This window comes from Orcinus orca, chromosome X (genome assembly GCF_937001465.1).
Source record: "Orcinus orca chromosome X, mOrcOrc1.1, whole genome shotgun sequence".
In the NCBI taxonomy this organism is placed as follows: Eukaryota; Metazoa; Chordata; class Mammalia; order Artiodactyla; family Delphinidae; genus Orcinus; species Orcinus orca.
In genome coordinates this window covers 112,864,954-112,890,040 of record NC_064580.1, presented here as the reverse complement: position 1 = coordinate 112,890,040, position 25,087 = coordinate 112,864,954, and the positions used below count along the sequence as shown (strand labels likewise).

Genomic DNA, 25,087 nt, shown 5'->3' with positions numbered 1-25,087 from the left:
TGGTCTGTTGAGGTGGTTTGAAACTGAACTCTGTGTCAGTAAAAACGATCCGGTTTTTTTAATTGCAAAAATAATGCAAACATGTTCTCTTTAAAATGTAAGCAATATAGAACTACAGTAAAGGCAAAGGGAGAGTTCCCCACAGTCCCATCTCTCAAGGATAACCATTGTTAACAGTTTGGCATATCTTATTTCAGACCCTTTTTTATACATCTGCTGCACCTATATTGTATGTATATATCTATAAGCATTATAGATTTATGTTTTTTGAAATGGGGATTCAACTCTACTGATACTGTGCAGTGTGCTTCATTCACTCAACTGGATACAGTCCACTACTAGCACTGGGGAGAAGGCATGACCTCACTCCTAGTCTAGTGCCAGTTCCTCCTGAGCAGCTTCCTGCCAGGGTAGTACCAGGGCCTCCCAAAGAGAGCCTGCAATGGTACTATAAGAATTTGGGGGTCCCTTCTACCACCTTTATAAATATTTACTGTGACAGCAACTTGGGATTTCTTTAAGGATCCCATAGTGCTCTTCAGCCAAGCCCTAGTATCCAGGTTCACAGTTAGGAAAGTTGCTACTATGCTACTAACATAAAGATGAAGCAAACCCTAAGGGTCAACAGATTTGTTTTTGTTTTTATATTGGGTGTGTGTGTGTGTGTGTGTGTGTGTGTGTGTGTGTGTGTGTGTGTGTGTGTCAGAGAGAGAGAGAGAGAGAGGAGTGGGGAGAGGGAGCAGAGAAGTAGGAACACAGAGCATTCTCTATTCCTGTCACTTTTCCTTTGTGAACTAAGACGGGTGTGAAGACTTCTGCTCTGGTGGCAGCCATTTCTGCCTCCCTCTCTTCCCCAAAGGCTTTGTAGCTTCAGTGAGCCTGAACGTAACATCACCAGCACTGATAAGCCATCATTCAGCTGGCTGCAGACCCAAGCCTCATCCGCATGACCGACACCAGCTCTTTCCCAGAGAAAGCTTGGTGGCGATCAATCTCAAAAACATCATGCTAAGTGAAAGAAACTAGTCACAAAAGACTATTGTACAATTACACATATATGAAATTTCCAAAAACTGCAAAATCACAGTGAAAACGATCTGAGTCAGGGTTTGGGAGTAAAGATTGACTGCAAAGGGGCACAAAGGAACCTTTGTGGGGGGGTGATGGAATGTTCTAAAACTGAATCGTGGTGACAGTTGCACTATTGTATAACTTTACTAAAATTCATCAACGTGTACATGTAAAATAAGTGAATTTATTGTATGTAAATTATGCCTAAATAAAGCAGTTATGAAATACAGAAACAAAAAGAAATTTCAGTGGACTCAGGCAGTCCAAGCAGAAGGCTTCCATCTGTAATCCACTCAACCGACACATACACACACACAGGGAGGGGAAGGTCGACCCCACGCCTAGCACACACACGTGTGCGTCAGCATTCTAAAGCAACATTGGGGAAGCCAGATTAGGAAGGTGGGACTGGTTCTGAATGGAGATGTCCTCTCTGTCCCACAGATCTGTACCAGTGATGTAGAATGTCTCATGAGCAGACTCCAGCATACCTTCAAGCAGGAAATGACTGGAGTTGGAGCCAGTCTGGAGAAGAGATGGAAATTCTGTGGCTTTGAGGGCTTGAAACTGACCTGAATCCCTTTGCCTGACAACCTGGGATCCTGAAAATAAATGTGTGTTGGACAAGCTTAGAAAGTGATTTGTATTTTCAATGGTTTTCAAGTGGAAATTGCTTTAAATTTGTCAATTCATTCCTGGAATATCTTTTGACTTAAAATAAGGATCCTAGAGCAGCACCTCAAGCTACAGGCCCTGTAAAGAAATTGACTCAAACCTCAAGTGCTGTAACTTCCTCCTTTTCTGTCAATTGGTTGTCTCTTTTTATTAGTAGTATTTAAAAAGGCCTGAGGCTACAGAGTATTTGGGGTGTTTTCAGTGTCTGTACTACTGTTGTAGACTTTAGTATTTTTTAAACACTGTTAACTGAAATGTTTTGATGATTTATATGTGATTTGTGTTTCAGAACTTCTCTTCACATTAATGTTGCTACTGGTGAGAGGAATGAGAGGAGCACTAGGGACTCCATAACTGACATTGTCTTTCCAATTCCCAGTAGGCCAGTAAGTGAATAACATATCAGTGTCTGCTAGAAGGTGCTTGACCAGGTTCACCTTTTAAAAGACAAAGCATGGTTTGTGGCTTTTTACAAAATTACTGTGAACGAAAAGTTGACAAATGTTTCAAAGTTATTTTCTCTAATGTATCAGATAAAAGGTTTATTTCAGAATTTTTAAAAAACTAGATGTATTCACAGAAAGCAAGTGTCCAGTATGACTGGCATGTGTATGTGGTATTCAGTCACCTTGTAAATAGCCTGCTTTTAAAGGAGGGCATGTTTAGTTTTCTATGAATTAAAACACACATGTGTGCTCACACACACACACACACACACACACACACACACATTAGCAGAAGGGATTTATTTTGATATGCTTCCCCTCTGGTCTTCTTACAAAGTCTGGTGGTCCCTTTTCTTCTGCTGTCAGTGTGTTGAATTGCAAACCATGTACTGCTGTAAATACTATGTTTACTTCATGCTGAATGTCTGCAAAGAGTTGATATGAGTATTAATAGAAAATTCCTGGTAATGAATAAATAGTAGGCTAGGGTGTGTGAAGCTTTGCACAAATAGGTCGGCTCCACCTAGAGTCCTGAGAACTGGGACTCCTGTAGTTCTGCAGTGCCCACCAGCAGATTACAATGGCAGAGTGTGCGTGGACCAGTCAGGAAGTCCTGGCTGATGGAAAAGAAATGGAAAGGATGAGAACTGGGGACTAATATCCTGAGGCAGAGATGGTCTTTTCTTCTGTGGTGTTGGTGGTGCTTGTAATAACATAAGCATGCCCTCCCTTGAGTCTTGATTGAAAATAAGAGAATGTACTAAGCAAAGTCAGTGAAGAGTATTTCACAAAAATACTTTGTAAATCACATGTCAGTAGTGTTCAAAGTTGTATTTTTAAAAGATAAATATTCCTTTTTTATACCTCAGTTTGGTGTCCTGTTTTGAATTGCTTGCTCTCTAAGTAATCCTTTAGTAAATCATCTCAATTTCTTCCTTTGAGTTACCAGAATATTGGAAGAAGATGCTAAATCTTCTGCTTTGACAGCTAGAAAACAGGATTCCACAGCAGCCCATTCATGCTGAAAGCTGGCTTCCCCCTAAGCAACCAGCTGTGGCACCAGCAGGAAGCGAGGGTTATTCTTACAGTAGCTTCCTCAATGAAGCATCGCTGTCATCAACGCTACAGAAGGCTTTGATTCATCAGTCTCAGGGGTCGTGCAATACCTTGTTTTAATAACACCTATGAAATAGGGGAAATTTGCCACTTAACAATTATTTCTTATTTAAATAAGTTAAATAAAATGCATTTAAAGCAACTGCCACACCCAGGCCCCTTGCTCTCCTTCACTTGATCTACTTGTAGTACAAATGCTCTCTTCCTATTATTCCTGCCAACTTAGTCCAGGTGTACTTCTCCCAGCCTGCTTGAATATACTAGTTGTAATGGTGAATTTTGTGTGTCAAGTTGGCTACACTGTAGTGCCCTGTTGCTTGGTTGAATACCAGTCTAGATGTTGCTGTGAAGGTATTTTTGAGATGTGATTAACATTTAAACCAGTAGACTTTGAGTAACATATCTTACCCTCCATAATGTGGGTGGGCCTCATCCAATCAGTTGTAAAAGACTGAAGTCCTCCAAGGAGAAAAGAACTGTGCCTCCAGATTGCTTTGGACTCAAAACTGCAGCATTAACGCCTGCCAGAATTTCCAGACTGCCAGCCAGCCCTGCAAAATGTCAAACTTTCCAGCACCCGAAATCACATCAGCCAATTCCTTAAAATAAATAAATAAATACATATATATATATATATATATTTATACACACACACATATATACATATGTGTATACACATACATATATATACATATATATGTATGTATGTATATATGCATCCCATTGGTTCTGTTTCTTCGGAAAGTCCTAATGCACTAGTCCAGAGTTGTTCAAAATGTATAAAAATAGAGTATGGGGACATATGTATGCATATGGCTGATCCACTTTGGTGTACAACAGAAACTAACACAGTATTGTGAAGCAATTATACTCCAATAAAGATCTATTTTAAAAAAGAGTAAAGGAGAATGCTACAGCAGTGTTAAAAAAATAGAGTATGTTTGCATTATATTACATAATCAAATTGCAGCACATACCATCTCTCACAATCCTTTTCATTCACCATAGAAATCTATTAAAGAAGCTATTTTTTCCTTACAAATGCTATTTATTGTTCTGTTGTTCCTCCTGAATTTTGAAATTTTACTGTTTTGTTATTTTTAGGAGATACAGTAGTTAGATTTTTCCAGATAATAATGAATAGAAGCATTCTTTTATTTTACAAATGATTATTTCATCTCCCTTCCTAGTCCTGTGACATCACCAGTTCTGATTTTTTAATATTACCAAGTTGCTTGTTAAATGTCTTCAATGCAAATGGAAAAGTTAGTTTTCAGAGCAAATCTTGGACGCATATCTGTGTTCAAGTTATACAGTGTTTCATATTTAATTGTGCCCCAAAATGTATGCTTTTCATATAATGCAGAATAAACTATGTTACTTGAAAAGACAGCATAGATGTGCAAGACCTTTTGACTCACCTGGTAGGACTGGGTGAGCCCTTCGGATTCTTAGCTGTCTTGGACAGTCTATCAAAAAGACCTGGATTCACTTTTCACCACAACTGCTACCATCTACTGAGCAACTGTTATGCTCTCATGCTGCCTAAAGTCATTTACCACCTGTGGACACAATGGGAGCTTCCATTTTTTAAATTAAGGAGAAATAGTACCTTCCCCAGAGAGTGGTGGTCAAGATTCAATAAGATAGTACCTGAAAATTGCTCAGCCAGTGCCTCGCCCAGAGTGCATTCACAATAAAGAGTTATGATTTTATGATTATGGTTCAGTCAAAAGTAATTAAGAGTCGTGACCTTGCTCTCATTTTAAGAAAAATGTTTTTGTGTTCACACCTAGAATTGTGGGGCTACCTCATGTTGCTAGGCCTCAAGAAAGGAAATTCAGCTGTTTAAACATATTCGGAACATTAACTCAGTCCCAGGCACTCTGCCAGACACTGTGGTATACAAGAACCTAGGGGCAGGACAGGAATAAAGACGCAGACGTAGAGAATGGACTTGAGGACATGGGGAGGGGGAAGGGTAAGCTGGGACGAAGTGAGACAGTGGCATGGACATATATACACTACCAAACGTAAAATAGCTAGCTAGTGGGAAGCAGCCACATAGCACAGGGAGATCAGTTCGGTGCTTTGTGACCACCTAGAGGGATGGGATAGGGAGGGTGGGAGGGAGATGCAAGAGGGAGGGGATAGGGGGATATATGTGTATGTATAGCTGATTCACTTTGTTATGCAGCAGCAACTAACACAACAATGTAAAGCAATTATACTCCAATAAAGATGTAAAAAAGAAAAAAAGGAGCATGGCTGGCCCTTGCCCTCAGGGAGCTAGAAGGGTAGGCTTTAACACACTGAGCTTAAATTCTTCATCGTTTACTACAACTGTGAAACAAACGTAGATAGCACTTCCTTGTTTCAGCTGAGACTCTGAGTTGAGAAGTTCCTAAAAGGCAGAGATAAGATTTGAATCTTGGTCTGCCCAACTGAAAACTCAAAACTTTCTAATGGCCCAGTATCTTATTTAACCTCCATATCAACCCAATTGCTAAGAATTATTATAAACCCTACGTTGTATTCAATACATTCACATGCCATTATAGAGAACCTGGTATGTACAAGCCTTGGTCCTAGAAATTCAAAAGGGAACAAAGTATGACCTCTTCCTTCAAGAGTGGACACTCTGGTGGGGATGCCTGCTAAATGACACAGTCATGTACAAGGTTCTGCAGGAGGGACATCAAGGAAGGCTTCACAAATGTCAGGAAGTGTGAAATATGGTAAGAAGAGAAAACAGGCTCAGAAAGGTTAAACATCTAGTATGTGACAAAGTCTAGGATTTGAGCCCAATCTGCCTGGCTTCAATTTATTCTCTATCATACCGTGGTCCCCAAGGCCACTTTCTAACACTGTCACTTAACCTCTCTGAGCCTTTGTTTTTTCATCTATAAAGTGGAAATCTAAGTGTACTTCCCTCAAAGGGTCATTTAAGAGGCTTTGCTCAGTGCAAAGTGCCCGGTACTAACTATGCTTGGCAAAATACATAATAAGGAGCTATAATAATTATTCAACTAATAATCATATTAACAATGCTTTAATGACACCAGAGCTACCTTTCCAGTATTGGGAATCCCATAGGGCCACAGGTAACTCAAAAGAAGAATGAGACTGGCTGGTTCAGAAAAATTCAGGAGGTTTTACTGAACGATGCTCCATCAGAGGTAAGTAATGCCTGGCCCAAGCCTGACATAGGGAAGAAACTTCCTTCTGCTGTCTTATGATACAGTCTCCAGTAACCTTCCAATTTTACCCCTCCTATCACAGGACAGACCACATGTCATAAACAAGGCGGCCAGAGGGGCCTTAATCTTCTTTCCCATATCCCAAGATCCATAACACCATTCCATTCTTCCAGTTTGGCAGGAAGCTTTGAAGATCTCAGCTTGCCTAAATTTTCTATCTGGGTGGAAGATCTCAAAGGCATACTGAAGCAATTGCTTAGGGCAACAGAAGGAAGGAAAAGGAATTGATCACACACAAGTACAAGCATTCAAGGCTGTATAACCTTATGGAGATGATCTCAGATCTTGGGTAGAAAATGGATGCAGGACATAAGAAAGAGTGTTCTTTACCTAACTGTGCTCACTCCAAGTCTGTTTGAATATTAGATTACCCTAAAATTGATAGATCTCTGGGGCATCAGACCTCTGCAACCTTACTCCTCAACAAATACCTCATATTGTGCTTCAAAGTGTTTTCAAACCAACTCTGTACACAGACATTATGTCATCTGATCTTCACAACACCCTGCAGGGGCAGATGGTTCCCTCCCCATTATTGCCATGAAGGAAAACAAGTCTCAGAAAGAGAAAAGCCATACCCCAGGTCACACAGCTACGTGGATGGTGGAGCTGGAGTGAGAATGCAGGACTCCTCTGAGTCCTCCCAATTTCCACCACCCTTCAGAGCCTCTGTCTTGTATGGCTGAGAGAGTATAAAGGAGGGGTTCTTAATTTTTGGTGCCATGTACCCCTTGGGAAATCTGGTGAAGCCTGTGAACTCTCTATCAGAATAACATTTTTAAATACATGAAATAAAATACAAAGGAAACCAACTGTATTGAAATAATACCGTTATCAAAACACATGTGTGACATAGTAGCATATGTGCTCCTATAACACATTAAATAGCAACGTGCAATGACAGGTCTAATAACTACTATAATTCTGAAGTAGATAAACATAAATATTTCAAAAAATCTGCAATAACTTGTGATACGATAATATCTGTGATACTTGTGAAAAAGTCACAGGTCCTGCTAATACTTCTGTACTTTGTTCACCTACATTTATAATGGAAGAAAACTCTAAACTTCAGTTAGAGGTTAGTGAAAATCTAAACGTATTTTTTCCATCCAAATTCACACACTTCCTAAGTTCTTCCCACAGTCTCTAGGTTAAGAAAAGAAACTCCTGATAGAGGAGGTTGATGAAATATAAAGTGAGAGCACCCAAAGTGGCACCAGGATTAGTTTCATTAAATATATTAATGTTTATAAATTAGAACAGTGCCCATCACATAGTAGCAATAAATTTTACAAATGATAGAGATACTGATTTTTTTGTACATTTTGAAATGGTGAAATTCTAAGTCAATACAAAACTGGCAGGAGAGTCCCACAAGTCTGTATTTCTGGGTGAAGAAGTGACAGATGAGCTTCAATGTGAGCAAACACAAAGTACTGCATTTAGGAGAAAATGAGACAAATGCTATTCACAAGATGTTAGTCTCCAAACCATCAGTTCTGGCAAAGGAAAGGGATCTGGGAGTTGTTGGAGAGAAGTCCAGTGTGTGGTTGGAATCATAAAAAGACAACAAATTCTAAACACGTTAAAAAATAGAAACAAAATATAAGACATTATCTTATTCCCATTTTTTTAAAAAAGTTTTGTACCCACACCAGTAAAACAGTTTGTTTCCATGTGGCTGGACCTCAAGACATGAAATTCAACATTTCAATTCAAACGTTGCTCAAGTGCTTATTCTGTCCAAGACATTCTACCAGCAATAGGGGATGCAAGGATGAATATGAGAGTGTACCTGTCCTTGAGGAGTTTGAAGGAGGAGCTCTAAGAATCAAGATTAGTGGGTTTTAATACATGAACGAAATATGTTCTACCCAGTGGACCAGAACCATATAGTCCAAGAGAGAAAAACCTGGAATGTTGAATTCAGTGTTTTTCACATAATAAGCTCCTTCACCCTCCCCTCTCCCGCTCCCTCTCCCTCTGCCTCTCTCTTTCCCGCTCTCTTTCACTCACTCACTCACACACACATACACACACACACACATATACACACACAGAAGCGTGTGCAGCACTTAGCAACACCGGTATTACAAGCAATCATGCTTTGTTTATTCAGCAATAGAAGACGTTGAGGTATTTAAATGAGTTTACCAGATAACTGAAACATGCCCCTTCCAGTACCAACCTTTTTAAAAAATCAATTTAAATGAAAACATTTCTAAGATGTTTTACATCCATTCCCATACTGTTAAACAGAGGGTTCTTGATCTGTCCTGACCTTGCTGTGATGACTCCATATCAAATGACTCAATGACTATTAACTAAAAATGTTAGTTATGAGAAAACTACTGAGAAAGAATATTCTTCCACTAACTCAACTACACATGGAACAATGAAAGGGCTGATTCCCTGATAAACATCCTTGCTCATTAAATGGCTAAAACCAGCCTCCAGCAGCCATAACTAGCTATGCTAACCCAGGCTCACCATTCTAGAAATGCTGGGGCTAAGAGCTGCTCGTGGGACCACTAGCAGGGACATTACTCTGAATCTCAATGGTCTGGAGGGCTAAAGGTGCCTGCCCCCTCTGCTGACCTAACAGCCCGTGGAAAAGGACACAGTATTGTCTCACTATTCTCCAACCTCTGCCCAAATATGCTAGTGAGAAATACTACCATGAAATGGACATTTGGTTTATCAGACAGCTAAGTCACGAGAATTGGACTCCCTGGTTCTGTCACTGGCCCTGAGACCTTAGGCAAGTCACTCAGCCTCTGGGTCCCATGAGTGGGACAGCAAGAGAGAGGATGCTGGCATTGCTGGCTACATTTTTCTTGCTTGCTCACCTAATAGAACCAAGTAGGGCCATGATAGGGTCCATCAGACTGTGGCAGCCCAGGTTGATGAGCATTGTGTTCTGGCCAGTGTTCAGAAAGTGAATCTGCACTGTTATCAACTTGGCGAGCCAGAGACAGTGCAGGGCCTGTGGCAGCGAGAGTCCTGAGGGACAAAGGTGGAAGAAGCCACAGGTAGAGAGACTTCATTGCCACCATCTCCCATGTGAACCCTCTAGCAACTGTATTCACCCCTTCTTCCCCCAGTTGGCCCATGACTCCCTCCTCCTTCACTTGGAAGGGCACAGAGACAAAATAAAATCATACCTACTGCAGACACCAAGCCCCAAGGCCAGTCTGGAATGACTCTCTGTGGTTACCTTAGCATAACTCTGCTCTGCTGCATCCAGCATCAGAGTCAGAGCCTCTAGCAGCAGCTGCTTCAGCTAGTGTGCAACCTTGAGTCTGTCCTCTGCAGTGGAGTAAAGGAGGCTTGTTGAGTCTGTCTGACCCCCAAAGCAGGCTGTTCTCACCCCAGTCACTCGTAGTGACAGAGGGCTGGAATAGAAGCATCCCAGCTCACGTTCACAGGGAAGCAGGTATATCTCACTCACGTAAAGGCTATTGGTCCAGAAGTGCACACTTCGGAGATTGAGCGGTCCCTCTGGTTCTTCATTTCTCTCTGAAACATCAGGACAGGCTTACACGCATCAAGATACACATTGATTCCTGATAGATGTTACCCTGAATTTACAGGCTATAGATCCCAACAGGTACAAATGCCTTCCAAGTCCCCCTCCCATCTCTTACCTACCCATCTGGTCCCTGCTGAGTGACTAATACACATGTCAGCTTCTAAGAGCCAATCTCATAGGTTCTTGCCCTTCTTAGCCTTAATAAGCTTCCTTCCCTGGCCAGAGCAGCACTGCACTGAGGGTGTGCTCTACTCACCACAGGGCTGAGACTCAGCCAATTTCAGTTGGATGCAGGCAGCTGCCTCATGCTTCTCATTGTCCCTAGGGCATCAGCATTTGATGGAGTCAAGCAAAGCTGTCCTCAGTGTACCGTTCTGCTCAGGAGAAAAGGGACTATGCCAATGCCTCAACCAGGGACTGCAAAGCAGACAGGATTGGCTGAGTCCCCTGGTCCTGAAAGTTCCTTAAAATCTCCCCCAAAAGGAAAAAGCTAAGCGAAAATGAAAATGAATACAAAAGTTTATACTATCCCCCAATGTTCATAGCAGCACTATTTACAATAGCCAAGACATGGAAACAACCTAAGTGTCCATCAACAGGTGGATGGGTAAAGGAGTTGTGATACACACACACACACACACACACACACACACACACACACACACACTGAAATACTACGCAGCCATAAAAAGGAATGAAATTTTGCCATTTGCAGCAACATCGATGGGCTTGGAGGGCATTATGCTAAGTGAAGTAAGTCAGACAGAGAAAGACAAATACTGTATGATGTCACTTATATGTGGAACCTAAAAAATACAACGAACTAGTGAATATACCAAAAAAGAAGGAGACTCACAGATACAGAGAATAAACTAGTGGTTACCGGTGGGGAGTGGGGGGAGGGGCAATATAGGGGTGAGGGAGTGAGAGGTACAAACTATTGGGTGTAAGATAGGCTCAAAAATGTATTGTACAACACGGAGAATACAGCCAATATTTTGCAATAACTGTAAATGGAAAGTAACCTTTAAAACTATAAAAATAATAAAATTTTAATGGAGGCCATAAGATATATCACTCAAAACTGAAAGTTTTAAGAGTGGCAGCATTGCCACTATTAATTTTGATGAGACACAAGGCCTAGACTTAGACTTTCCAGGCAAAATGAGATGCTTGACCCCTTAAGGGAGCCAGTTTGAGTTGTGTGTTGTGGTAATAATTAGGTAAAATATCTTAACTGATATTTAGAATTAAGTAATCCAAATGCAACTATATTTCAACTGGTATGTCTATAAATACAATGTAGGAAAGATAAGAGTTGAGGACTTAGATGTGAAGCTCTTAATTAAATAGAAGTTCTCATTAAAAAAAATTATGTTATCCTGAGCATAAGGAAATAGGCACACCCTCTCTGCTGGTGGGAGTGTGAACAGTAAAACCTTTCAGAAGGGAGAAGACTTTAAAAGTGTAGTCATATGTTATTCTAACAATTTCACTTCTAGAAATATATCCCTTAAAAATGGCAGAGAAAAGTGCTAAGATGAATGTAAGAAGGATATTTAATGACAAATAATTAGAAACAATCCAGATGAGCAAAATTAGGGCTAAGAGAATACCATATAGCCATTAAAACTGATGTCAATTTCAGAAATATTCATGATATGTTTATTGTTAAGTGAGAAAAGCAGTCTATTTCATATCTGCACAGCATGATGTAAGTTTTGTTTAAAATATGTAAATATATATGTATATACGTTTGTGGATACGTGCAAAGAAAAGGGTGACACCAAATTGTTTGCAGTGCTTGTCTCCAGATGGTAGATAGACACAGAGGGATTTTTTTTCTGTGTTGTTCTGTTGTCCAAGTGTCTTATATTGAATATGCATTACTTCTGTAATCAGAAAAAAGTTATTAAAAGAATATTTAAATGTGGAAGCAAGAAAAAGTTATTAGATTGTACAGTAACAGAGGTTCTAAGCCTACAGTTTAGGGTTTCCATCTTCTTCCTTCTAGCAGTCATCTAGCCCTTCTCTCCCTGGAGGTGTATCTGTTTTCAGATTAAATATCTTCTCCTTCTTTTTCCTGTTTGATTCTTACCTGGAGTAGGTTAGGAACCATATCATTAAGTCTGTAAACAACTTAAAATAAGAGACAATTGAGTAAAGACCTGAAAGTTAAATCAGAGAAAATCACTGATTTATGACTCAAATTTTTTCACCCAATTCTGTAACCTTCATATCCACTCCATTTCATATCACACCTAAAGGCAATATCTTTAACCTGGCATTCAGGGACCTTCATGTTTTGGCCAAAGACTTCATTTCTAATCTTATTTCTCACTTCTGCCACCCTTCACATACCCTACTTAAGCCTAACTGAACTCCCTGTGCTTCCCTCTACATCCCAAGTCCAAATACTACCCATTCTTCAAGTCCCAGCTCAAATGCTACTTCCTCCATTAAGCCCTCCTGGATTCCCCTGACTCACTTCCCATATCTGAATGACCTCTCCCTTCTTTGAGCTCCCAAGAACCCTTTATCTGTACCTCCAAAGTAAGACTTAACCACTGTCTACCCTGTAGTATGATCATGTACCTATCATCCTCCCTGCAAGGACCATATTTGATTCCTTCCTTCCTTCATTCATTCACTCAGTAAATATTTATGGAGAATCTACTACATTCTGACAACCTATCTAGGCATTGATTATGCAACAGTAACTTGTATTTTCAAAGGCTTATTCTGGATGCTAAGTGAAAAGTAGAGTATAAGTCGTAAGGGAGGAAATAGGGAGACCAGTTGGAGGCTATTGCAGTTATCCAGGTGAGAAACAAATAAAGGTAGTTTTGAAACACAGTGGTAGAATTGGAACTAATGTGAAATGGAAAGATTCCAGGTATAATCTGAAGATGCAAAATAACTGAATATATGATATAAGGGAAAGAGTGGAATAAGGAATGAAGCTTCTTGGCCTGAGCAACTGGAATTTACTGAGATGGGGGAGATTGTCGAGGAGTAGATTTGGGAAGGAAGATCAGATTTGGATGTGTTAACTTTGAGATGCCTATATCTCTTTAAGGTAGAAATCTCAGGCAGGCAGTTGGACAAAGGAATCTGAAGGTCAGAAGAAATCCAAGATGAGGATATACAATTGAAATCATCAGCTTTTAGATGGCATTTAAAGTCTTGAAATTAAATGAGATCACTAAGGGAATGACTGAGGTCCAAGGACTGAGCCCAAGAGAACTCTAAAGTTAAAGGGTCAGGGATATAAAAAAAATCAGCAAGTGATACTGAAAAGGAACATTGAAAACCAAGAGAGTGTAGCATCCTAGAAGCCAAGTGAAGAAAGTATATGAATGAAGAAAGAGTGAATGTTTCAAATACTGAAGTCAAGTCAAGCAATGTGAGAACTGACCACTGGACTTAGCAATGTGAAGGGCACTGTAGTTTCAGTGGGCATGGGAGCAAAAGCCTGACTGGAGGGGGTTTAGGAAAGAATGAGAAGATGGGTCTGAAGCTAAAAGGAAAATCGAGTCAAGAGAGGATTTTTTTAAGATAGAAAAGTGACAATATTATTGCCTCCTGTTGAAAATAATCAAGAAGATAGGGGAAATGGTCAATAAATGAATTTCAAAAAGGTAGGAAGTGAACTAGAGAGAAGGAAAGAAAAAATAAAAGAAGAAAAGGACAAGTGAAAAGAAGGGAGGCAGCAAGGGTGAGAGCCAGAGAGCATTAAACTTTTAAAGTTGGTAGAAAAGGTAATCTTGTCCATCAGGACTCTTTCTCTTGCCTAGGGATGACTGTAGGGCACTTGAACTGGTCTCAGCAAGGGAGATTTAGAGAAATGCTATAAGGATTTACTTTATAATGTTAAGAGAAGCTGACTGCAAAGGTACAAGTCCTGACTTTTCGACCTTGGGCAAGCTATTCAGTCTTCCCATGCCTCAATTTCCTCATCTGTAAAATGGGGATGATAACATTATCTTTCTCATAGGGTTGTTATAAGGCTTAAATAAATTACTTATAGTGCTTGGAGCATGATGTACACGTGAGCTATCATCATCACTCTCTCAGAGAATCAAAGGCCAGGAATCCCCCTGGGCCTCAGAAACGACTGAACTTGAGCCACAGGATGAGCCAGGCCTCATAAAAAGAAGAGGCTGAGAAGTCCCACAATCTGCAGTCAGCAAGCTGGAGACCCAGGAGAGCCAGTGGTGTAGTTCCAGTCTGAGTCCAAAGGTCTGAGAATCAGGAGAACTAATGGTGAAACTTCTAGTCTGAGTCTGAAGGGCTGAGATCCAGGAGAGCCAATGGTGTAGTTCCAGTCTGAAAACAAGCAGGTCTGACACCCAGAAAGAGCTAATGTTTCCATTTGAGTCCAAAGACAATAAAAATCCATCCAATGTCCCAGTTCAAAGGCAGTCAGGCAGGAGGAATTGTCTCTTACTTGCAGGAGGGCCAGCCTTTTTGGTCTACTCAGATGTTTAACTGATTAGATGGGGCCCACCCACATTAGGGAGGGCAATCTGCTTTACTCAGTCTGCTAATTCAAACGTTAATCTCATCCAGAAACACTCTCACAGACACACCCAGAAATAATGTTTAGCCAAATATCTGGGCACTCTGTGGCCCAGTAAAATGGACACATAAATAAAATTAGCCATCACAGTAAGCTATCACTGCAAACCTTCCTAGTATAAAGCAACTCGACTGGATTGATGCTAAGTGCTTACACTTCAAGTTTCTCATTATTTCAAGTTGTATATAGTTTTATATTTATTATAAGTTCACTAGCAAAAGCATTATTTTTACAATTCCATTATTTGATCTAAGCAGATACTGAGAAACATACAGCCTCTAAGTTGGGTTGGCCCCTGATCCTACATTACTACAAGTCAAAATGACCTTTCCTTTATTGTCTCATTGAGGCCTGGCTCACAGACATTGGTCACTCAGGCTTGAATAATGCCTTCATTTATTCATTCATTCACTCACTCATCAAATTGATCACCTACGTGCCTACCACAGTTCTGGCAACTAGAAATACAGCAGTCAACAAATGTATATTTTATATATATATATATATATATATATATATATATATATAAAATATACAAACATATATATAATATTATATATAATATAAATAATGTTGGATGATGATATATGTTATATAAAACTAAAGCAGGGAATACTTCTAAAGATGAGAGAATACACCATGCTGATAGGGGAGGGGCATTCCTCCAGAGGGAACAGCTAATACAAAAGCTCTGAGACAAGAAGTTACCTGGTGTGTTTGAGGAACATAAAGGCAGAGTGAGTGAGGGGGACATTACTAAGAGATGAGGTCAGAGAGTTAACTGGAGGAGAGGGGGCAGATCATGTTGGACCTTATAGACCCTGATAGCCTTTGGTGAGATGAGGAGCATTGGGGAGTTTTGAGTGGAGGAGAGCGTGATCTAGCCTACCCGTTAAAAGAATCGTTCTGAAATCTTCACTGAGAATGCACTGCGGGGGTGACGGAGGTGGGGGAAACAGGAACACCAGTGAGCAAGCTATTGCAGTAATCCAAAAGAGGGATGATGACAGCTTCAGGGTGATAGCATTGTAGTCCAAGAGTGGTCAAGTACAGGAGATATGTAGATATTGAAGTTGGAACCATCAGGAGTTCCTGATGGATTCGTTGTGAGGTGTCAGACAAAGAGAGGAGTCAAGGGTGACTCAAGGTTTTCAGCCTGAGCAACTGGTAGGATGGAGAGCCATCTCTTGAGATGGGGAAGACCATGGGATGAGCAGATTTGAGGGGAAATTCCATTTTTGACCTATTAAGTTTGCGACATCTACTACATATCCAAGTGAAAATGTTAAGTAGGTAGATATATAAATCTGGAGTTCAGAGGAGAGGTCTGTGCTAGAAATATCAGTTTGGAGTTGTTGGCATATAGATCATATTTAAAGATATAATACTGGATGAAATCACAAAGAGAGCGGGCATTGATAGAGAAGAAATTCAAAAACTAAGCCTTAGGGCACCCCAATATTAACAAACTGGGAAGGTGAGTAGGAAATTACAAAGGAGGCTGCGAAGGAGCAGACAGCAATGGAGGAGGAAACCATTTTAAGGGTTGTCTTGCCAAAGTCTTTGCCCTATCTGCATGAAGAATGGCAGAGCCTAGAGTCTTACCTGCACAAATGAAAGAATAAATAAATGAGTGAATGAATTAAAATCTCTCACCATTCCTGAGCTGCTTTTATGCATATGCCAGTATATTAAGTAGTTGCATGGACTTTAGCAGAATACTTAAGGTCATTGGGCAATTTTGCCAAACACACAGACCATCATTTGGGGCATTCCATTTACCATTCAATTCCCTCTTTCCTCCCAAAGTTCTGTGAATAAAGTCCCTGGTTCTTATTTGATCCATATCTAGATTCCCTTCACTAAATTCTGTGCCCAAGCCTAGCCTTGGAAAATTAGCCCATGCTGAAATACTTGGAGAGCTTCTTAATGAGCTTGATTTTCAGCTGTTAAACTTGATGGAACTCACAGAAATGTAAAAAAAAATCAACTGTGACAGCCTTGACAGGAGATGGGAACACTATTAGCAGCCCCTATTAGCAGTGAATGAGTGCCGGTACATAGCTGATCTCCCCAAGCTGCAAAACACCAGTGGTTTCGCTGAGAAACAATCACAGAGACAGGTTGGGGCAAAGATAAAAGGAGGGGGCTTTATTTTCCTTTGCTCATTACATTCCCACTTTTCTTACCACTCATTATATAAAGATACACTCATATAAACACCTCTGGATAAAGAACCCACAAAGAAACAGCAAAAAGATCTTCAAACATTATTTGCTTCTCTAGATGTCTACGGATAAGAATATTAACTCTAATAGTAGACCTGTGATGGTTCTATCATTATGGCTGCAGCCTGTAGGAAATTCTAATTTTGAAATCCCACCTCTGAGGCTTATTATTGAGAAAAAAGAAAGATTTTTTAAAAAATCTGCTAATGCCCGTGTTACAAATTTGGTTTTGTGTTTTAAAAATCCGTGAAAACAGCATATTTGATTGGAATTACAATATATGAAAGGTGGAGGAGCCTTTTAAGACTATCCAGCCCAAGTCCCTCTTTTGACAAATGAGGAAACTGAGGCCCAGAGAGGGAAAAGGACTTGACCATGGTCATAAAATGAGAGACTGGCAGAGCTGGAACATTCTCATTCTCCCTCTCCCAGCCCAGTGCTTTTCTTTTCACTACACTTGAGCATGTACTAATGGAAAACAAATTAAAGCAGAAGATTGCAATAAGGGTTAGAAAACCTAAAATTGCTCATAAAGGATGGTTATTTTCTCAACTGGTTTTCTACAGCACCAGAAATTCTAGCTGAAGTAATCCACGGAGCAAAACAAAGTGGATGACAGTCAAATACTAAATACTATTTTCATTTGAAAGCATTGTATTTACAGCCTTTTTTTTTCTTCACAGGGTGAGACTCCACATATGTAAAAAATGAATTTAATGCCATTGAAAGTTTGGTATAATGACTGCTGAAAATCACAGGTGATTCGTGGTCCCTCGGGCATACCTGTTATGCCAGTAAACAACTAAAATACCTCACCAGCAATGTTGGAACCCAAGGGTCAGTCCTGTGAGATGGACACAGCAAATTAAATCACTGATGACATCAGACAGGAATTTTTATGAACAAGGACAGAGAAAAACAGGGTTAAGGAGACTGATTGTGTGTGCATGTGTACGGGGCCAAGTGTGTGGAACTAAATACCACTCTCTCACCAGCTCCACAGGGAAGTGCAGGTTCGGGTTCCCTGGAGTGTGCTATCCTTAATAGCTCCACTGGGAGCTGTGGGTGCACTGAGAACCTCTTTCGTTGACAATGGGGATAGAAAAAGGGAAGCAGTAGTGCGTTCCCTTGCATACTTTTTCCCTCCTTTATTTTCTATGTGCACTTTAATAATAATAATTTTAAAAAGAGTTTTCCCAATTAAGTTTCACTTTGTTAAAGCTAGGAAACAGCAGCCACTGCATCCAGGAGAAAATCCTCTGAAGAGAGTGGTCTTTGTCTTAGGGTAACCAAGGATTAGATTAGGGGGCCTGCTTCTTGCCTTTTCTTTCTTTTTTTTTTTTCTTGCGGTACGTGGGCCTCTCACCGCTGTGGCCTCTCCCGCTGCGGAACACAGGCTCCGGACGCGCAGGCTCAGCGGCCATGGCTCACGGGCCCAGCCGCTCCGCGGCATGTGGGATCTTCCCAGACCGGGGCACGCACCCCGCATCCCCTGCATCGGCAGGCGGACTCTCAACCACTGCGCCCCCAGGGAAGCCCTCTTGCCTTTTCTTGATGTCTTAGAGAATATTCACTCTCCAACCACCTGTCTCTTACCTTCTGGTTCACTTCTGGCCTGGAATTAGAGAATATTGGCTTCCCATTTGCTTCCAACCTGTGGAGAGAATCAAAAATTTGGGTGGAGTTGCCATAACAGTCTTTCCATAGAAGCCCTTCCTCTTTCCAGGAGAACAAAGGCAACAGATGAAATGAAAAGGCAATTCTAAAAGTAAAAAGTATCTTTAATTTTAAATTGACACTCTAATCTGTGAAAAAATGGTAAAATAAGCCAAGGAAGCATTTATGTGCTTAGCATTGTGGGACAGAAGAATATAGTCACTATTCCAGCTGGGGAGACAAGACATACACATTCAATAATAGCAACAATATAAGAAAATACACAGGCTGAGTGGAGCTTGTTGTGATAGAAATTCACAATATAAAGAAGTGATTAAGGTAGAGACCTCAATGAAGTCTTTGTAGAAGACGTAGAATGTGAGGAAAGACGAGAACTGCAGGAACAAAAAGTCAAGTGGCAGGATTAATACAGGTTGTCCATGGAAAGGCAAGAACACCAGCCTATTAGGAAGAAAGTTACGTAGAAGAGGTGGGGCCTTGAGAGCCAGACAGAAGAGTCTGGACCTGATGAAGCTAAGAGAACAGGGCATTGTGAAGGTCTGAGCTTAGGAACAATTTAGTGAAAGCAGCATTGCAAAAAAAAAAAGTAGTCAGGCAGGATGGACTCAGGAGAGAAACATCCAGAAAGGAGGTGGTTATAGAGCACCCAGCAGAAGACGATGAGGGCTTAGGTTACGGAATTGGAAAGAGGCCTGGAGTTAGCAGGGTCGAATGTGCTAAAGCTAAAAGAAGAAGGGAGAAAGTTTAAACAATTTGGATTTAAACTAATTTTGTCACTGGCTGTTGTGTAACTATGATGATGCTGTATGTCATTGCTCTGGGGTAAACAGGAATGCATCTCTGTCTCTGTCTCTCTCCCTGTCTCTCTCTTCTGTGGCTGTGTGTGTGTGTTTTACACACTTAGGTAATTTCCCCTATGCTTCTTCTATTCTCAGTGGAAATGTTAGAGGGAAAATAGGGAGGTAGTCAAAGGAATTAATACATACAGGTACTTTTTGGCTTAAATTAATGACATTGATTATTTAATAATTCACATAATAGGAAGTGCAGAAGTAGAGCAGATTCCAAGCACAGTCCAATCAAGTGCTGGAACAACTGGCTATCCATATTATGTAATGTGAACCTCAACCCTCACCTCATGCCATGCACAAAAATTAACTCAAAATGATATTCACAATCCAAATATCTGACATAGGACTTCTACCCATAATTAAAGAACTCTTATAACTCAATAATAAGAAAGCAAAAATCCAATTTTTAAATGGACAATGGATTTAAGCAAATATTTCACTAATAATATATAAGAATGGTCAATGGGCATGTAAAAAGATGCTCAATAGCATTAGTCATCAGCAGAATGCAAATTAAACCACAATGAGATACCACTACTTATCCATTTGAATGGCTAAATTTTAAAAGACTAATAATACCAAGTGTCGGTGAGCATGTAAATCAATTGGAACTCTCATACATTGCTTCTGGGAATAAAATCATCTCTAGCTACTTAAAAAAAATGTTACAAGCACTTTGGAGAACAGTTTGTTAGCATCTTGTAAAGCTAAACATATACTTACCATAGGTCTCAGAAATCCCACTCATAGCTATTTACCCAAGAGAAATGGAAACCTATGTTCACAAAAAAAGACTTACATATGAATGTTCATAGTAGTTTTATTTATAATGGTCAAAACCAGGAAACAATTTAAATGTCCAACATCAGAAGAATAAACAAATAGTGTGTACTTATACAGTAAAATACTAGTGAGCAATACAAAGGGACATACTACTGATACACTTACTACATGTATGAATCTCAAAATCCACATGCTGAACAAAAGAAGCCAGTCACAAAAGCAAACCTAGTGTATAAATTCATTTATATCAATTGCTATAAAAGGTAAAACTAATCCATAGTTACATAAAGCAAATCCATAGCTGCCTGGGGCCAGAGATGGTGCGACTGACTACAAAGCTGCATCAGAGAACCTCTGAAGTGACAGGCATGTTCTACATTTTGACTGTGGTGATGGTGTAATGGTATATATATATATATATATATATATATATATATATATACACACATATATATACATATATATATGTCAAAACTCATCAAACTGTACAATTTGAAAGGGTGCATTTTATTTTATGTAAAAATTTTTTATTCTTTATTGTTGATCGTGCCCCACCCATGTGGACATAGTATGTCATAGTGATAATGAGTGCATATCTAATACTTTCCTCTCTTCTATTTTTAAAAAAATATAAAATATGAACGAATTCAAGCATATGAATGACAGAAAATAATATAACAGACACCTTCATGCCTACCACGAAGATAAAAAAGATGTAAACAGGGCTCCCCTGGTGGCGCAGTGGTTGAGAGTCCGCCTGCCGATGCAGGGGACACGGGTTCGTGCCCCGGTCCGGGAAGATCCCACATGCCGCGGAGCGGCTGGGCCCGTGAGCCATGGCCGCTGAGCCTGCGCATCCGGAGCCTGTGCTCCGCAACGGGAGAGGCCACAACAGTGAGAGGCCCGCGTACCACAAAAAAAAAAAAAAAAAAAAGATGTAAACAGTTTGTCTTATGGAGTTCTAAAAAAGAAAGAACAAAAGAGATGAAACATTACTATCACAGGTAAAGCCCCACTTTCAACCTTTCCGCCTTCCTTACCCTTCCATAGAGAGAGCCACTTTCCTAAAGTTGATGTTTAATAAGCATCTGCTTGGCTTTGCACATTTACTATAAAAATGTATGTCCATAAATAATGCACAGCATTGTTCTGTATATTTTTGAATATATATAAATGGAATCTACTACATGTATCTTCTTGAAATCGCTGTTATCATTTAACATTATTTTTTAGATTATGCATATTGATACAGATAGATCTAGTTCATTTATTTTAACCACTGTGTGAAAAAGGCACAGTTTATTTAGCCATTCCCCAACTGACAAATGGTACATTATTTCAACTTTTTCACTTTTATATAGAGTGCTGCAATAAACATTCTCATATATGTTTTTTATTCACATGTATAAGAGTTTATCAGGGTAGGCATATAGATATGGAATTGCTGGTTTGAAGAATGTTTGGTTATTTATGCTACATAACAAACCACTTTAAAACTTAGTGGCTTAAAACAGTAACTATCATGTATTTCTGCTTGTGAATCTGCAATTTGGGTGGGAATGGCTCATCTCTACTCCACACAAATGGCTCTACTGAAACTGAAGTATCGACTTTCAAAATAGATCTTTCTCCTTCTTGGTAAATTGGTGTTGGGTTGTCAGCTGGGCGCTCAGACAGCACTGTCAGCTGGGGACCTCAGTTCCTCTCTACATGTTACTACCCATGTGGCTGCTTAGATTTTCTCACAGCATGGTAGATGAATTTCAAAACTTCCCAGGCAGAAGATTAAGGTTTCTTCTGATCTTGTGACTAAAATCTTAGAACATCACGTCCATTGTATTCCATTAGTCAAGCAAGTCACTAAAGCCAGCCCATATTGAATGGGAGAAGTGACAATGAATTTGCAGCCATTTAAAATCTACCACATTTCCCCCTCTAACCATAAATTATTTACATTTCTCGTACATGCAAAATACACCCACCTCCTCACAAGGCCTCCAGAAATCTCAGTCTATTTTGACATCCAGTTCAGGTTTGAGGACCAGGATCTCATCAGCTAAATAAGTTCTAGGTGGGGATAAGTCTCCTCAAGTTTGGAATTTCCTTGGTGTAGATCCTCTAGATCTGAGGACCTGTGAAATAAACAAGTTATGTGCCCCTAAACTCCCAACATATAATGCTGAGGTAGAAATTTAATAACCACAGTAGACACTTCCATTCACAAAGGATGGGAATAGGAGACATATAGTAGTCCATAGCTACTCTGAAATCCAGCTGGGCATGTATCACTAGTTTTCTTATTAGGGCCCAGTACTGCTCTCTGGGTATGATTGTCCATAGCTCTTGATTCCATCCTATGAATCATCCTTCCTTATATATAAGAAATGGCCCACGAATAGGCAGAACTTCCCGAATGGTGGTACAAGATATCTGACGAAACTTTCTGCAGTGAAACAACCATTTAAGCATTGAAAAACTACTTTTAAAAAACATTTAAAGTCTCCACAAATTGTCTTAAGGAAATACAGAAAATGAAGAAACAGTTATACAAGAAAATCTGCTAAATCTCAGTAAGAATAGTGAGTCTGTGGCATTTGAGCCACGACCTGCTCCCATGCCCCACCCCATAGCTCTGTACAATGGACTCTCTTCTCTAGGCAGGTATGGGCAGGAAGACAGTTGCTCCCTGAGGACTGAGAGGACTGAAACTTTCTTTCCCCATTCAGCTCCCACCCATAGGACAAGGGCTTTACTGGAGGAAAGACAGGCTGAGAATCCTGGCGCCCAATTGGCTCCACAGCCCGTTCACTCATACAATAGAGATCCCATTATGGCAGTGGCAAGCTATCACCATCCCTGGCACCCACTGGGAAAACAGGAGTGTCACTCCAGAAAAAGAAATCCACTGTCCCTGCCCCCAGCTCCAATGCAGTGGTCCAGAGATTCTGCCCAGGGGGAGGGGCAGGCCATAAGGACCAAGAGCTCGATAACTCTGCTTAAGATGATGGACTTTATTAAAAGAGAGCATGGAGAGGTGCATACCTAAGGGCATTGTTGAAAACGGTAGAGATTTTGGTGGTAAGCATTTAAGAGAGACTGGTAGCTCCAGGATAGCAATAAGCAAAACAGCAAACCAGTCAGAAGATTAATAGAAAGAATATGAGAGACAACTAAGAAGAACCTGTCCTGGGATCACACCCTCCACACAGTCCTAGATCTCTTTGATGAGACATTGTCATTATACTTTACTTCTCTAAGCATGATTTACTTTGGTTCTTTGAACATATTTATAACACCTTCTTTGAATCTTTTGTCTACATTTTCCCCAACACTTCACATCCAAAAACACATATCAGTTTGTCCCAGTATCAGTGATGTTAATTTGATCACTTGTTTAAAGTAGTATCCTTCGGACCTCTGCACTGTAACAGTATCTTTTCCCCTTTGTAGATAACACTAAACTTGTCCCAAGATTGACCAGTGAGAGCTTATTTGAGTCAGCTCTTATGTCCTTTTGCCATGTCCTCTTAGTCTTGGTGCATTTCATTTCTTTCTGGCACCATAAATAATTCGTGGCTCACCTGTTTTGTTCCCCTGCTACATATCTGGATTCAATTATTTCTCCAAGGAACTATAAGAGTGTAGCCCTTTTTTGAGAGCTCTTGATTTATGTAGGGGTCTCAGTTCTATCTCCTCATTTTGTGTAGACCAATGAACTTATCCCCTATGCTTACATAAACTCCTACAAACTCCATTTTCCATGTTCCTTTCTTTATAGCAAGCTATGAGACCTTGGCCTCCTCTTACCTCCTCTCCATAGTTGCTACTTCTTCTGCTCTTCCATAGTTGTTGCTATGAAAGGAGCCGGAGGCTCTCTACCTTGACCCCTCCTTGGGGTCCCAGATGACTACCTGCATTTAAGCTCTTCTCATTTTAAGGGATTTATAGTTGATCATGTGAAGACAGATACAGAAGCTAGCAAGTCATTAGAAGGGTACACAACCCTCAATTATGGTCCCTGCTCTTTTTTTTTTTTTAACATCTTTATTGGGGTATTCCCTGCTCTTTTGACCTTTTTACATGAGAGGGTCCTTGACACAAGTTTTCCCAAACTCTGAAGACCAGTAGACAGTAGACCTCAAAGAATCAGCTTGGATTCCCAAGTCTGGATCAACTACTCTTGGCCCAGCCCTTCCTCCCTCCCTACTCAATGAATGATTATTCTGCTGTAGGGTATACTGACATTTTAAAAGATTTCATTGACTATGCATCAACATCTGTATGGTACATGTACCATCTGGAGCAGCAAGTAGGGCACTGAAATTCTGATTTGATAACAACAAAAAGAAACATGTTCTTCAGAGATCCATTTAGGTACCAGAAAACCAGACTATTGGAATATCTGTAGCACAGTATATAATCTTAGGATTTTGCTTTATGTTAGAAAAGAGTGATGTGTATTTGTTCAGCGTGGGGTTCCTAATTTTACTTCCATACATCTACGTAAGTATTAAAAATACATATTTCCATAAGTCAATCTCCCAGAATTTGACTAACTCTCCCTTGGGTAGTTTCATGCCAGCTCTCCACAGACAAAGCCAAATCAAAGAACTAGGACAAGGATACACACACACATTGTGTAAATGAGCCATTTCATTTTGACCCTTGAAACCAAGTTTTTTAAATATATCTTCATATGTACAAGCATAATTCTGGAAAAGAAAGGAAAACTGATTTAAATAAAATTTTTGAGTCCAAGAATTTACTGTTCATGTACTCTGAGGCCAAGAATGAAGGATTCTAAGGTCAAAATCCCATAATCAGAAAAAGTCCTGTTCTGGAAGGTGTGGCCAAGATGGCAGA

General features: G+C 40.1%; 1 protein-coding gene and 1 long non-coding RNA gene across 10 annotated transcripts in view; one reads left to right on the top strand and one right to left on the bottom strand.

The window, feature by feature from the left end:
* The window catches only part of ENOX2 (ecto-NOX disulfide-thiol exchanger 2), a 303,972-nt gene extending 286,340 nt beyond the window's left edge, over positions 1–17,632 (top strand). For 8 of the 9 annotated variants that reach the window (XM_049704376.1, XM_049704372.1, XM_049704375.1 and 5 more), the window contains one exon: positions 1,516–3,060. In XM_049704376.1, coding sequence (XP_049560333.1) covers positions 1,516–1,647 — 132 coding nt within the window. In that variant the 3' untranslated portion in view covers positions 1,648–3,060. Of the gene's footprint in view, positions 1–1,515; positions 3,061–17,596 lie in introns of those variants that run through there. The other variant, XM_049704374.1, reaches the window with a different exon arrangement.
* A 3,506-nt stretch (positions 17,633–21,138) lies between these two features.
* LOC117196881 (uncharacterized) overlaps positions 21,139–25,087 on the bottom strand; it is a 35,944-nt gene continuing 31,995 nt past the window's right edge. Inside the window, exons 2-3 of the long non-coding RNA XR_004477293.2 lie at positions 22,207–22,356; positions 21,139–21,185 (exon numbers count right to left, since the gene is read on the bottom strand). This is a non-coding gene — a long non-coding RNA (uncharacterized LOC117196881). The remainder of the gene's footprint in view (positions 21,186–22,206; positions 22,357–25,087) is intronic.